The sequence below is a fragment of the Mizuhopecten yessoensis genome, unplaced genomic scaffold (assembly GCF_002113885.1).
Source record: "Mizuhopecten yessoensis strain PY_sf001 unplaced genomic scaffold, ASM211388v2 scaffold716167, whole genome shotgun sequence".
Lineage (NCBI taxonomy): Eukaryota > Metazoa > Mollusca > Bivalvia > Pectinida > Pectinidae > Mizuhopecten > Mizuhopecten yessoensis.
The window spans coordinates 163849-176278 of NW_018479981.1; the positions used below are offsets into that span (position 1 = coordinate 163849).

Here is a 12430-nt window from a genome sequence, read left to right on the forward strand (position 1 = left end):
ACAAATGCCTTGCCTGCACTGCCAATAGCAAACAAATCAACACCCACACCCACCCACACACATATATATGATAACACTGTACAAGTTGCTAGAGTAACATGATACAGAAATATTTAACAGAATTGTAAAGAAAGATACTGTTATTAAACAAGTGAAAAACTCGTTTTAATGCCATTGACACTTATTAATTACTGAGTCGGGTTTGTTTATATGTCCAGCAGTAACATATAGGTTCAATATACAACAGTGACACATTGCAATGATGATTGGCTTTATTCTATTATTAACATACATGCTGACAATGATGAAAACAACATGGCTCGATCTAAGGATTCTGCATCTTAATGTTATATATTATCGAAGTATTAACATGTAACATTTTTCTCCAACATTTTTTGTGTTGATGCTTTCTTATAATAGGCACAACGTATTCTCTATGTGTTCAAACATTACAAACAATACAAAATGCTCTATTTGCCTATTTGATCCTCACTGTGGCATATCAAAATACGTAAGGGGTTTATCCAAACCCTTTCTTAAAGACATTGTCCCCTTGATGTAAACTATATCATACCTTTTTTTCATACCAGAAAAAAAATCAAATACGCTTTTTGAATCTATAAAAAAAATATCTCTTGTTTGAACAATGTTTCCTACTCTTAACTTTTCATATGTGTGTTTAGAAAAAGAAATTTCTGCTTACAGTTACAAAGTACACACTTTTATTAACTTGATCAAATCCGTACAGCCTTAATTATTCATTTCAGATTATATATAGACATGATAATGATTAAATAGCTTAATCCTGTGCGTACACAAACTTGTCGATAACTAGATAACTTGATCCAGGTCATTTGCAGACTTGTTGGTAATTTAATAACTTTATTCAGTCCGTAATCATGTCCGTTGCTTGATACCTGATGCCTGTCATACACAGACTTATGGGTAGCTTGTTAACATTCGTCCATACCAAACACAATGACTGTCGATAACTTAATGGCTAGTCTGTATCTTACAAATAAAGACCAATACTACATGCATACAGAATATACATTTCTAACTGATATCACACAGTTAAAAACTCCTCACGAAATAAGAATTATAATAGTCATGTTATATGCGAGTACAGTTGTACAGTGTGCATATAAACTAAACAAATGTAATTTCAAAAAGTGATAAGCATATGTTGATTAGACTGATAACAAAACACACTATCATTCTGTCTAATTTACAGTTAAGTACACTTTTGCTGATTACAAAGATCCTGTGGCCTTACATTTATAACAAATCCTTAACTTCAGACCTGGTGTATATCACCCTACACAAGCGAGGGGTGATATATAGGTATGACTAGAAACAACTCATTACAGATTAGGTTCCTTCTTCATCTCACATAAGCCACTAGTAACAATCACGTTGTTTAGTGCCAGTACATCTCCGCCCCACATGATGTGAGCTTTCAGCAGCATCTGTAATGATAAAAAAATAACTACACAAAGTATAAAGCCAGCATCATTGTACTGATTGTTTAGTTCCGGTTGATTGGGCTACAATGGGAGAAAATATGCTGAGCAACTGATTTCCTATGTAAACACGAACTAAGTATATGTATTAATCATACACTTACTGTCCATTCCTGTTCTGAAGTGAACGACCTATTGAACGTCTGCCAGTGCCCGCTCGGTTGAGTGTAGTTGAGCTTGGATATGTCGAGTCCGTCCATCGTGGTGAGTTGTATGTATGATTTTATGTCGGTGGAGGAGGACGCGATGCAGACACTAACAGATACACAGAAGTTACCAGATGGTAAGGGAAATGTACTCTTCCATATGGCGCCGTTCAGGACAGTCAATGTATACGGACCTGAAAGATATTGGCATAATGAAAGAATACAAGAAAACACCAAAGTGTTATTAAACCAGTAATTGAAACTCAAAATCAAGTTAAAGAATAGGAAAAATGAAGAAAGATTTACACGGACATCTTTGAGAAAATGCAAGGCGAATATGACCATTTGTTCCGGGAAGATTATAAGACCCCGATGGTGGAATTTCCCTATCCTACACCCTTGGGTATGAAAGAGTATTTTTCACTCGTTCCAATCACCAGAATAAGCTCAAAAACCATGAAAATGTGTTTGGACTGGTCACCATTTTGAAAAAATCATTTTTGTCCCTGAACTTTTTAGACGAAAACGAATTAGCCAGCCAGATTTAGCATATCCCTTATAGTCAAACATACGCTTTTGCTGATTACAAAGATCCTGTGGCCTTACATTTATAACAAATCCTTAACCTCAGACCTGGTGTATATCACCCTACACAAGCGAGGGGTGATATATAGGTATGACTAGAAACAACTCATTACAGATTAGGTTCCTTCTTCATCTCACATAAGCCACTAGTAACAGTTACGTTGTTTAGTGCCAGTACATCTCCGCCCCACATGATGTGAGCTTTCAGCAGCATCTGTATAGTTTGACTATAAGAATGAAGCTACTCTTTCTAACGTGTACGGTAAATATATCGTAAAAGGTTTTAATTTCATCACGTCGTCTTATCCGCATTGCTGCATCGGTGAGTTCCAAATTCGTGAAGTCATGTCATTGTTAAGCCATTGTGACGTCACGTCACGTGAAATTGGATGTAAGCTTAATAAAATCCATCCCTGATGTGAGGTACATTTGTATGGATAAGGTTATTCAAACCCAAGGGATAACCTATTGAGCAGGAGACCCGAGGCTTTGCCGATATTTTACCCCGAGGGTTTGAATTACCTTATCCTTACCTCATATTAGGGATGGATTCTATTTCTTGCTTTTTACCTAGAACCCGTAAAAACAACTGCTCTTCTAGTAAAGTTGTAAACTGTCCGCACATTTCTCATTTGCATATGAAGCCCGGATAGCAATTGTTAGTGACGTCAAAGACCCTGACTGACCCCAAAAAGTCATAAAATGACGTCACGAACAATAGCGTGACCCCGAAAGGTCACTATAATTCCCCGCCAGTCTGCACATTTAAGCGATTTAGACCCGTGGGTCGGATAATAGAATCTATCGCTACTGGTTGTGTAACATTAATAGAATCTATCTCTACTGGTTGTGTAAGATAGAGAAATCTCAACCCGAGGACTAAGATTTTTTGTCCAGAACGAGGCTTGCCGAGTGCTGGCCAGCCAAACACTGACACGAGGGTTGAGATATCCCTGTCTATGGAACTGACCCATGTTTGATTATTTTTCTAACATACATACAAATAAACAAGTTCCAGTCGGAATAAACATCGATCTTATTCTTCCGTCAAACCTCAAAGCCCTAGGGTTGAGACGAATGATTCCCCATTCACAACAATTGTATGACATCATGGAAACAATAAAATGACGTCACATCGACAATCCATTATTATGACGTCATAGCGCGTGTCAGCTGTCTTTCCCTACCCCGTGTAAGATAGAGTTATCTTTTCCCTAGCAACAGCGGAATCACCCTGTGAAGTATGTGAGAAAGATAAATCTCAACCCAAGGACTAAGATTTTTTGTCCAGAACGAGGCTTTCCGAGTTCTGGACAAAAAATCTTAGTCCGAGGGTTGAGATTTCTCTATCTTACACAACCAGTAGCGATTGATTATTTTTCTCCCATATCTAACAGTATTTTAATGTGAAATAAAGGTAAACATGGACCCAAAACACATACAGGCAATTTGTTGATGGATTGTTGACGTGACGTCATTGTATTGTTGAAGTGAAGTGAAGTGAAGTGAAGTGATCTTAGTCCGAGGGTTGAGATTTCTCTATCTTACACAACCAGTAGCGATTGATTATTTTTCTCCCATATCTAACAGTATTTTAATGTGAAATAAAGGTAAACATGGACCCAAACCACATACAGGCAATTTGTTGATGGATTGTTGACGGGACGTCATTGTATTGTTGAAGTGACGTCATGCCATTGTTATGAATAGGGGAATCCCCCCGTCTCAACCCTAGGGCGGAGACAGATAAATCTAGCACCGGCAAAACGGGAGATAAATCTGTCAGGTGTGGGAGAAAAAAAAAATCCAGCACCGCCGGAAATGCGGATATCTCGGTCTAGTATGCAAGAAAGAAATTTCCTACACCCCTTTCTTACCTTGAACAGCTCTATCTTACACATAGGGAAATGAGAGAAAAACGTCTTCTGCTTTATCTACGACATCTGCCATGTAAATCTAGGTTACGCAAGAACTGGGGTAGTAACAAGAAAATCACAGGTAACGCTTATAATTAAACAAAAGGTAAAGGTCAGTATTCATAAATCGCACAAATAATATTATCAAAATAGATCATGGTAGACATAAAAAAAAATAAAAAATGTCGAAAATATCCACCATCCTGCATATACCTCGTAAACCAGTATTGTGCATATCGTGTCAGCCTTTGATATCTAAAATGGCGTTACATAGAGAAAAAACACCTGAATGATAAATGTATCAGCTGTTATCTAACATCAAAAAGAACACTCAATAACGGTTTTAATATCACAGGTTTAACAACACATAACCAATAACATCATTATTTTACCTTCTGTATCACAGCTTGTATTCATGTAATCCGGGAGATGTTCAGAGCTGAGGTGCCATTGTGGGTAGTAGCAATCAAGAGAATTTTGTGTAAAGCGATTGACACCGTGACCAATCATTGTATAACCTGAAACAGGAATGGATAGAGTCGTTTAATGTTATAGTACCTAATTATACAGGGCGTGTAAGGTTGCATCGATGTCAAAGATAATAAAACCTTCGAGAACTTGATCATTTTACTTATTTCGAGAACAAATTTTGATGCATTCCTGTATTACCAGAAAAATAATATCGTTATTGACCAAAGCACTAATATATTGACAATATTTTTTAAATCTGCCACAGCCGGTTTTGTTTGCTTGTATTGTAAGTGGTGTAGAATGACACACAAAATAGAAGTTATGCCACTAAACGATGTAGCAGTTTATATACGACATCAGATAAAGACGTCTTTGGACAAACGCAACAATGATAACGAAACAATGACACCACAGGCAATATAACGCCAACATGTTTGGAAACCAGGTTAGCACGTGACAATGGACACAGAGAGCAGGGAAAAACAAAGGCCAAGCCTTTACGGTAGTACAGTTTTTCGGTATTGCACATGGTTAAATTGAAACATAGCTTTACATTTTATATAGAATATTGATCTATATGATGTTGAATCTCTCGGCTACATACCTTTGGTGCATTTGTATAATGTTTGTACTTTAAGGACGTCATAGAAACTGAGTACGTCTCTGTCGCCAAAGCTAACCCCAGACACATTGGATGTTATAGTCGGTCGAGAAGCATGTTTTGCGTACTCGTACTGTCTGAAGTGGGTGATAGAATGAAAGTCGTACGGTAAACCAAGCAAGTCTGTATCTGTCGCCAATGTTTTGTTAAACAGAGGTTTTGCAACTGGAAATAAGAAATCAGACATCAACATTGCATAATCGTATATAGTCTAAATGTAATTACAACATACCAATTGTGCTTACAGTGTAACATTTGCATGCGTTTAATAATCTTGTTAAATGGCACAAAACAGACATAATAAGGAACACTATTACTCTGACAATAGGTGTAACGTAACCATGAACTATAAATATCCATTAACGTTAACGAAATGCAGCACTTATTAAGAACATTAGCTTTTGAAATGTTTCTGCTATAATGATAGGCCTAACATGTTAACATACAATTATTAAACGCCGGCGATATAATTGTCCCTGTCGTGTCTCTGGTATACGTACCATATTGTACGTTGTCCATCAGTACCTGTATGTACTGGTCGTTGTCGTGTCTCAGGTATACTTACCATCCTGTACGTTGTCCATGAGTACCTGTATATACTGTCCCCTGTCGTGTCTCTGGTATACTAACCATCCTGTTCGTTGTCCATGAGTACCTGTATGTACTGGTCGTTGTCGTGTCTCTGGTATACTTACCATCCTGTACGTTGTCCATGTGTACCTGTATGTACTGTTCCCTGTCTGTCAAGTCTCTGGTATACTTACCATCCTTTACGTTGTCCATGTGTACCTGTATTTACTGGTCGTTGTCGTGTCTCTGGTATACTTCCCATCCTGTACGTTGTCAATGTGCACCTGTATGTACTGGTCCCTGTCGTGTCTCTGGTATACTTACCATCCTGTATGTTGTTCACGAGTACCTGTATGTACTGGTCGTTGTCGTGTCTCTGGTATACTTACCATCCTGAACGTTGTTCATGTGAACCTGTATGTACTGGTCCCCGTTGTGTCTCTGGTATACTTACCATCCTGAACGTTGTTCATGTGAACCTGTATGTACTGGTCCCCGTTGTGTCTCTGGTATACTTACCATCCCGTACGTTGTCCATGTGAACCTGTATGTACTGGTCCCCGTTGTGTCTCTGGTATACTTACCATCCCGTACGTTGTCCATGTGAACCTGTATGTACTGGTCCCCGTTGTGTCTCTGGTATACTTACCATCCCGTACGTTGTCCATGTGAACCTGTATTTACTGGTCCCTGTCATGTCTCTGGTATACTTACCATCATGTACGTTGTCCATGTGTACCTGTATTTATTGTTCGTTGTCGTGTCTCTGGTATACTTCCCATCCTGTACGTTGTCAATGTGCACCTGTATGTACTGGTCCCTGTTGTGTCGCTGGGGTACTTACCATCCTGTACGTTGTCCATTTGTACCTGTATGTACTGGTATCTGTCGTGTCTCTGGTATACTTACTGTCCTGTACATTAACACGGTGAACCTATAAGTACTGGTCCCTGTCGTGTCTCTGGGATACTTACCATCCTGTATATTGTCCATGTGTACCTGTATGTACTTGTCCCTGTCGTGCCTCTGGTATATTTACCATCCTGTACATTGTCCATGTTTACCTGTATGTGCTGGTCCCTGTCGTGTCTCTGGTATTCTTACCATCCTGTATGTTGTTCACGAGTACCTGTATGTACTGGTCTTTGTCGTGTCTCTGGTATACTTACCATTCTGTACGTTGTCCATGTGTACCTGTATGGACTTGCCCCTGTCGTGTCTCTTGTATATTTACCGACCTAACCATTTTCCATGTGTACCTATATGTACTATTCCCTGTTGTGTCACTGGTATACTTACCATCATGTACGTTGTCCATGTGCACCTGTATGTACTGGTCCCTGGCGTGTCTCTGGTATACTTACCATCCTGGACGTTGTCCATGAGTACCTGTATGTACTGGTCGTTGTCGTGTCTCTGGTATACTTCCCATCCTGTACGTTGTCAATGTGCACCTGTATGTACTGGTCCCTGTTGTGTCTCTGGTATACTTACCAGCCTGTACGTTGTCCATGTGAACCTGTATGTACTGGTCCCCGTTGTGTCTCTGGTATACTTACCATCCTGAACGTTGTTCATGTGAACCTGTATGTACTGGTCCCTGTTGTGTCGCTGGGGTACTTACCATCCTGTACGTTGTCCATGAGTACCTGTATATACTGTCCCCTGTCGTGTCTCTGGGATACTTACCATCCTGTATATTGTCCATGTGTACCTGTATGTACTGTTCCCTGTCAAGTCTCTGGTATACTTACCATCCTTTACGGTGTCCATGTGTACCTGTATTTACTGGGCGTTGTCGTGTCTCTGGTATACTTACCATCCTGTACGTTGTCCATGAGTACCTGTATGTACTGGTCCCAGTCGTGTCTCTTGTATGCTTACCATATTGTACGTTGTCGATGTATATCTGTCTTAGTCGGAATTAATCCGACGTTTTATCGACTTTTTTCATATCGGTCTGTCGTCGATTAANTGTCCCTGTCGTACCTCTGGTATACTTACTATCCTGTACATTATCAAGGTGAACCTGTATGTACTGGTCCCGGTCTGGTCTCTGATGTTCATGGTACAACCCCAATGTCACAAGCAGTAAGGACACTATGTTCCGTTTATTCATGCAGTTGTTAGTGAGATAGAGTTTCTGTCGACCACCCGCCATTCCGATGTGATCTATTCTGCACCGTCTGGGAAGGATAAATGTTAATATATTGAAGATAAGTGTTGATCAATGCATTATTATCTGAAGAAATAACCATATAACATTACTATCTTGGCAAATTTTAAGATATATGGTTTCGTGGAAATATATAAGAATCGAATGAAGTTTTTAGAATAGAAGAAAATAATTTGTACAAGAAATGCTTTCCATTGAAAACGAAATCCTGCCTTATGTATGACAACATTCTATGTCATGAAAACAACTGACCTATTGGTCGCCAATGTTATAAACACATAATCGGTGCGGTCACGAAAGGCTCCTTCCTTTTTCTGGAAAGTGATGCAGTTACGATAACCTGTACTGACGTTATGTTCAAACTCCCGCATCGACTCCTCGATCACGGTCTTCTGGGAGTCATCTGAGGGATAGAATAGCATATAACACAAAAACGTAATACTTAATGTTGCTAATTATCATAGGTTTGAAAAATAAGAAAATTTCCCTATACCAAAGTTTAAAATATCTTTTTACAATTCCCCATTTGTTAAAAAACAACAAGAGAATTTCGAAGTGTCAACAACCTACAATTCGAACTTAAAATGTATAAAACTAGGGCAACATATGACAAAAGGGAGGATTAACATGGAGACCCCTGAATTAACAAACGGAGTATAAGCCCATGTGTTCCGGAATGGGAAGCGTTTTCTTCTTCATCGAAGACACCCGCCGTGCAAAATGAGATGATTCCCTTATAACAAAATGTTCAATGTCTCATTTTTTAAGGTTCGTAAAAAAATTGATAAATTCCCAAATAACAAAAGTTGAATATCTGTGAAACATTCAAAGTTTCTTAAATCAGATCAATTCCCAACAACAAAGTTTTCAATATCTGTCTACGTTTCCAGGTTTGTATAACCACACACATGTCTCAAAAGGCCCCAACAATTCCATTTCTTTTGAATTATGGCAGTATAATCAACTATGAGGAGGTTTTCATTTTTGTAACTGTTCTATAATTATACATTATCATGCTGGTTTTTTAGGGTTTGTCGTGAGAACAATTTTCCCATCGCAATCACGTTGGTAAATCGATAGTTTACCACGAAAACATTGTGTGATAAATTGTTTATCATCTTTATACTTCTAACTTATTTATTTCTCCATTATTAAAAAAGGCAACAAAAAATCGAATCCTCCAAATGACATCTTGGCTCAATAATAATCGAGGTCCTCGGTCTGTGACAAATGTAAACAAACAGAGGATTTAAGCGGAGGAATACCATGAAGCTCAAAACTACGTTAACAGATATTTCAAAACTATATTATCGTCACTGGTTCTCCATATGCACATTTACGCTTTAAATGGTATTGTTATCCTCACAATATTTTGTAATAATTTTGAATGATGTGTTTATGACGGATTATTTTCTTACGGGGATGGTCGGGTGGCGCATTGGATAGCGCACTAATCTTTCACTAAGTTATCCGGGGTTCGATTCACCGATCGGACGTGAAAAGGTATTGGGTCACCTGCCCGACCACGTGGGCTTTCTTCGAGAACTCCAGTTTCCTCCCATATAAAGACCCCCGCGTGTTAACATCCAGGTCAACAAGAGTGATTAATAAAACTTGTTTCATAATTGTTATAAAATACATAAAGTTTATATATATTACACGGATCACCTTTATGTGGATACTATTTCTGATTCGTGACGTCACCTGGCGCGAGCAGACATTCGTTTTTGAGAAAATACGTTTCCAAATGGGAAAATTCATACTCAAGTCGTTCTCAAGTTGTTCACAAGTCGTTCTCAACTTCGTTTTGAATATTCTCATACTGACAACCCATGATACTTAATTTATCAGACTACCGATAGGTGATATAAGCATTATATAAATACTGTAATTATTCATGAGCTTTCATACAATATTATACCATTTTGATACAAATAAACCATTAAACGTTAACAAATACGTTATACCTATTGCTACGTGGTAAACCTTATTGATTACTGTATTAACGTACTCCCTAAACTACTTACCGATAAGACTGCTGATCTGGTATACCATCATCTCGCGTTCCCATAACTTGTTTTTGTTATTGATAACATTTCGCAACTGTTGATGAAAAACTTTATTTAAATACGTATTACTTTTAATTAAAGAGAAACGCTTAAAAGTGATGACATTTATTTGAAAATCCATTGATGTTTCATAATCAGGTTGACATTATTTGAACTTGTCCACATTTAATGGCGTGGTACAGCATTTAGTAATAACCAGTATATGCAAGAGTGTTGATTGAAAACGATTTTATAATATGTGTTTGTCGACGTGTATGTGGACATACGTAAATCAACAGGACAAAGTAAAGGTAAATGTTTTTGAATATGACAAAAATGGACAAAATTGGAAAACAAAGTAGACTAAAAGAAAAGTGAACAAAAACAGAAAATAAACGAAAAAGAAAGACACTGACACCCAACATTTTAAACAGGAAGGTGAACGAAGTGTTCCGGGAGTGTAAGCGGAATGTGGCACATTGCACCTCTGTGATTTTAATTCAGCTTTTTTTAGCACAGTTTATGCACAGTTTCGTATTTTTCTCTGCGCATGATCGAAAAAAACTTTTAACTTCCTATCGCGGTAAAGTCGAAGCGGTGCAGTATATAGTCTTGGTTTTCTGTTGTATTTTATTCATTTTTCACTAATTGTGTAGGGTTATATTGTATCAGCGACGTGCATAAATGGTATTGGCAAGTACATTCTCTATTTTGCGATGTCATGTTATTAATCCTTTTCTGCTGTAACAGGAGGCCCACTCTGTTTATTGTAGATCTACTGAAAACAACTAACAATCTCTCATATAATTTATTTAAAATCCCAACATCGACCACCTTTAATTGGATTTAACTCAGGAGATAGATTACTTGGGAAGTGTTTCTCTCCATGGCCAAATGGATTATATTTATTTCATTACATTGTAAATAATACTTGCATTAACTTTTAAGAGATGTCTTGGAAGTTGGATGTAACTTAATATTATGATATAGAAAATAAAGATAACAGTGCATTGGATCCAGACTTCTAGCACTGAAATATGTTGAGTTGTTCTCAAATTAAATAATCAGATCTCGGAATTTAAAAATGGTTAACAAACTGGTTGAAAAATGTTAAAATTCAAGGGTTTAAAATTGGTTGTCTCCCTCCAAATCTGGGAGTGTTGGTAAGTATGGAAACTGCACCGTATAAGGTATCCTTTAGATATATATTATACCATGCAGTTGTTCAGAAATTATGCATGTTTTACATTCCTACCATATAAAGTTGAGAGCAGGAAATGTGTTCATTTTTTTTTTGATAATGTCTTTACATGTAGTCAAGGAACCATGTAAAGCTGTTTGTAATATGTGTTAAGTTAAGAGTAACAGATAACTGTAATATCCAAATGATTTGATGTTCATTATAACAAAATGATAGTATATTCTAATTTCAATAATGCATAATGATTAAATTGCTGAAGTAAAGTGCACTGGTAAAATTTTAGGCTAATGGTATTGATCCAAACATAATGAAAGTTTAAACAATTGTACAGACATTAAATGGAAGAAATGAGCATGCATACAAAGAAAAAATGCATTACACATCATGTCTTCATAGGGGAAATATCCTAAGAAATATTAAAATGAATTATTTTGGTATTGAATGAAAATTAATAGTTTATTATGTAGCCATTTTGTTTTACTTTTGGCCTCCCCTTAGGGTAGCTGTTCGGTACCTAACTTGCTTTCTGAAACCATCTTATTTCAATTTCATCATAATTATTCTAACCAAGTTTTAATTATTTCCTGCTGAATGTGGACAAATTGTATCCAAAATAGTTCTTTCCTTTACACTTGTTTAAGCAATAGTAAACTTCAAGAGAAAAATAGAACAAAAATAACAATTCAGATCAAGCACATGTGACCTTTTCATCCATGCGGAGAATATGATTCTTGTACATCTTAGTTCAAGGAAAAATACTTTTGAAATTTTAGCCAGTTTTCCATTTTTTGGCCCCCAGCTTCAGGAGGGAGGCAGGATCCTATTTTCTCATAACATCTACCGATACTAATTGCCATCGCATCATACTTTTTCCAACCAAATTTGATTTTTTTTTTCTGCTGAAAATGGACAAAATATACCAAAAAGTGTTATTTCCCTGTATAAAGTCTAGTAACATTTACCCCAGCTTCCCAAATGGAGAACTGATAACCAGGAGTAAATATATTTACAATTCAGATAAAACAACTAAGGACCTTTTCATTCGTGAAGTGCTTTTGATTCTGTCACATCCAAGTCTGAGGAAGAGGCGTTTTGAAATTTTAACCCCCCCCCCCCCCCCCCCATCAATCAAA

The 12430-nt window shown here is 37.4% G+C and overlaps 2 protein-coding genes across 2 annotated transcripts in view; both read right to left on the reverse strand.

The window, feature by feature from the left end:
* Window positions 1-266: 266 nt before the first annotated feature.
* On the reverse strand, window positions 267-8064 carry LOC110441921 (zinc metalloproteinase nas-28-like). Its single transcript, XM_021485230.1, has 5 exons — window positions 7877-8064; window positions 5246-5467; window positions 4563-4688; window positions 1628-1863; window positions 267-1469 (listed from the first exon to the last, which is right to left on the reverse strand). Exons 1-5 carry the CDS (start codon window positions 8031-8033, stop codon window positions 1365-1367), a joined length of 846 nt encoding a protein of 281 aa, XP_021340905.1. The 5' UTR covers window positions 8034-8064; the 3' UTR covers window positions 267-1364.
* Window positions 8065-8278: 214 nt separating this feature from the next.
* LOC110441916 overlaps window positions 8279-12430 on the reverse strand; it is a 9354-nt gene continuing 5202 nt past the window's right edge. The window contains exons 2-3 of the mRNA XM_021485223.1: window positions 10076-10151; window positions 8279-8451 (exon numbers count right to left, since the gene is read on the reverse strand). Of these exons, the coding sequence (XP_021340898.1) occupies window positions 8279-8451; window positions 10076-10151 (249 nt within the window). The remainder of the gene's footprint in view (window positions 8452-10075; window positions 10152-12430) is intronic.

Excerpts from the sequence above, each read along its gene's own strand:
- LOC110441921 (XM_021485230.1), bottom strand. The coding sequence starts at position 8,033 with ATGGCGGGTGGTCGACAGAAACTCTATCTCACTAACAACTGCATGAAT. Across the intron at positions 4,689-5,245 it reads ATTATACAAATGCACCAAAG|GTTATACAATGATTGGTCAC; the intron begins GTATGTAGCCGA and ends TTCCTGTTTCAG. Across the intron at positions 1,864-4,562 it reads TACAAGCTGTGATACAGAAG|GTCCGTATACATTGACTGTC; the intron begins GTAAAATAATGA and ends AATATCTTTCAG.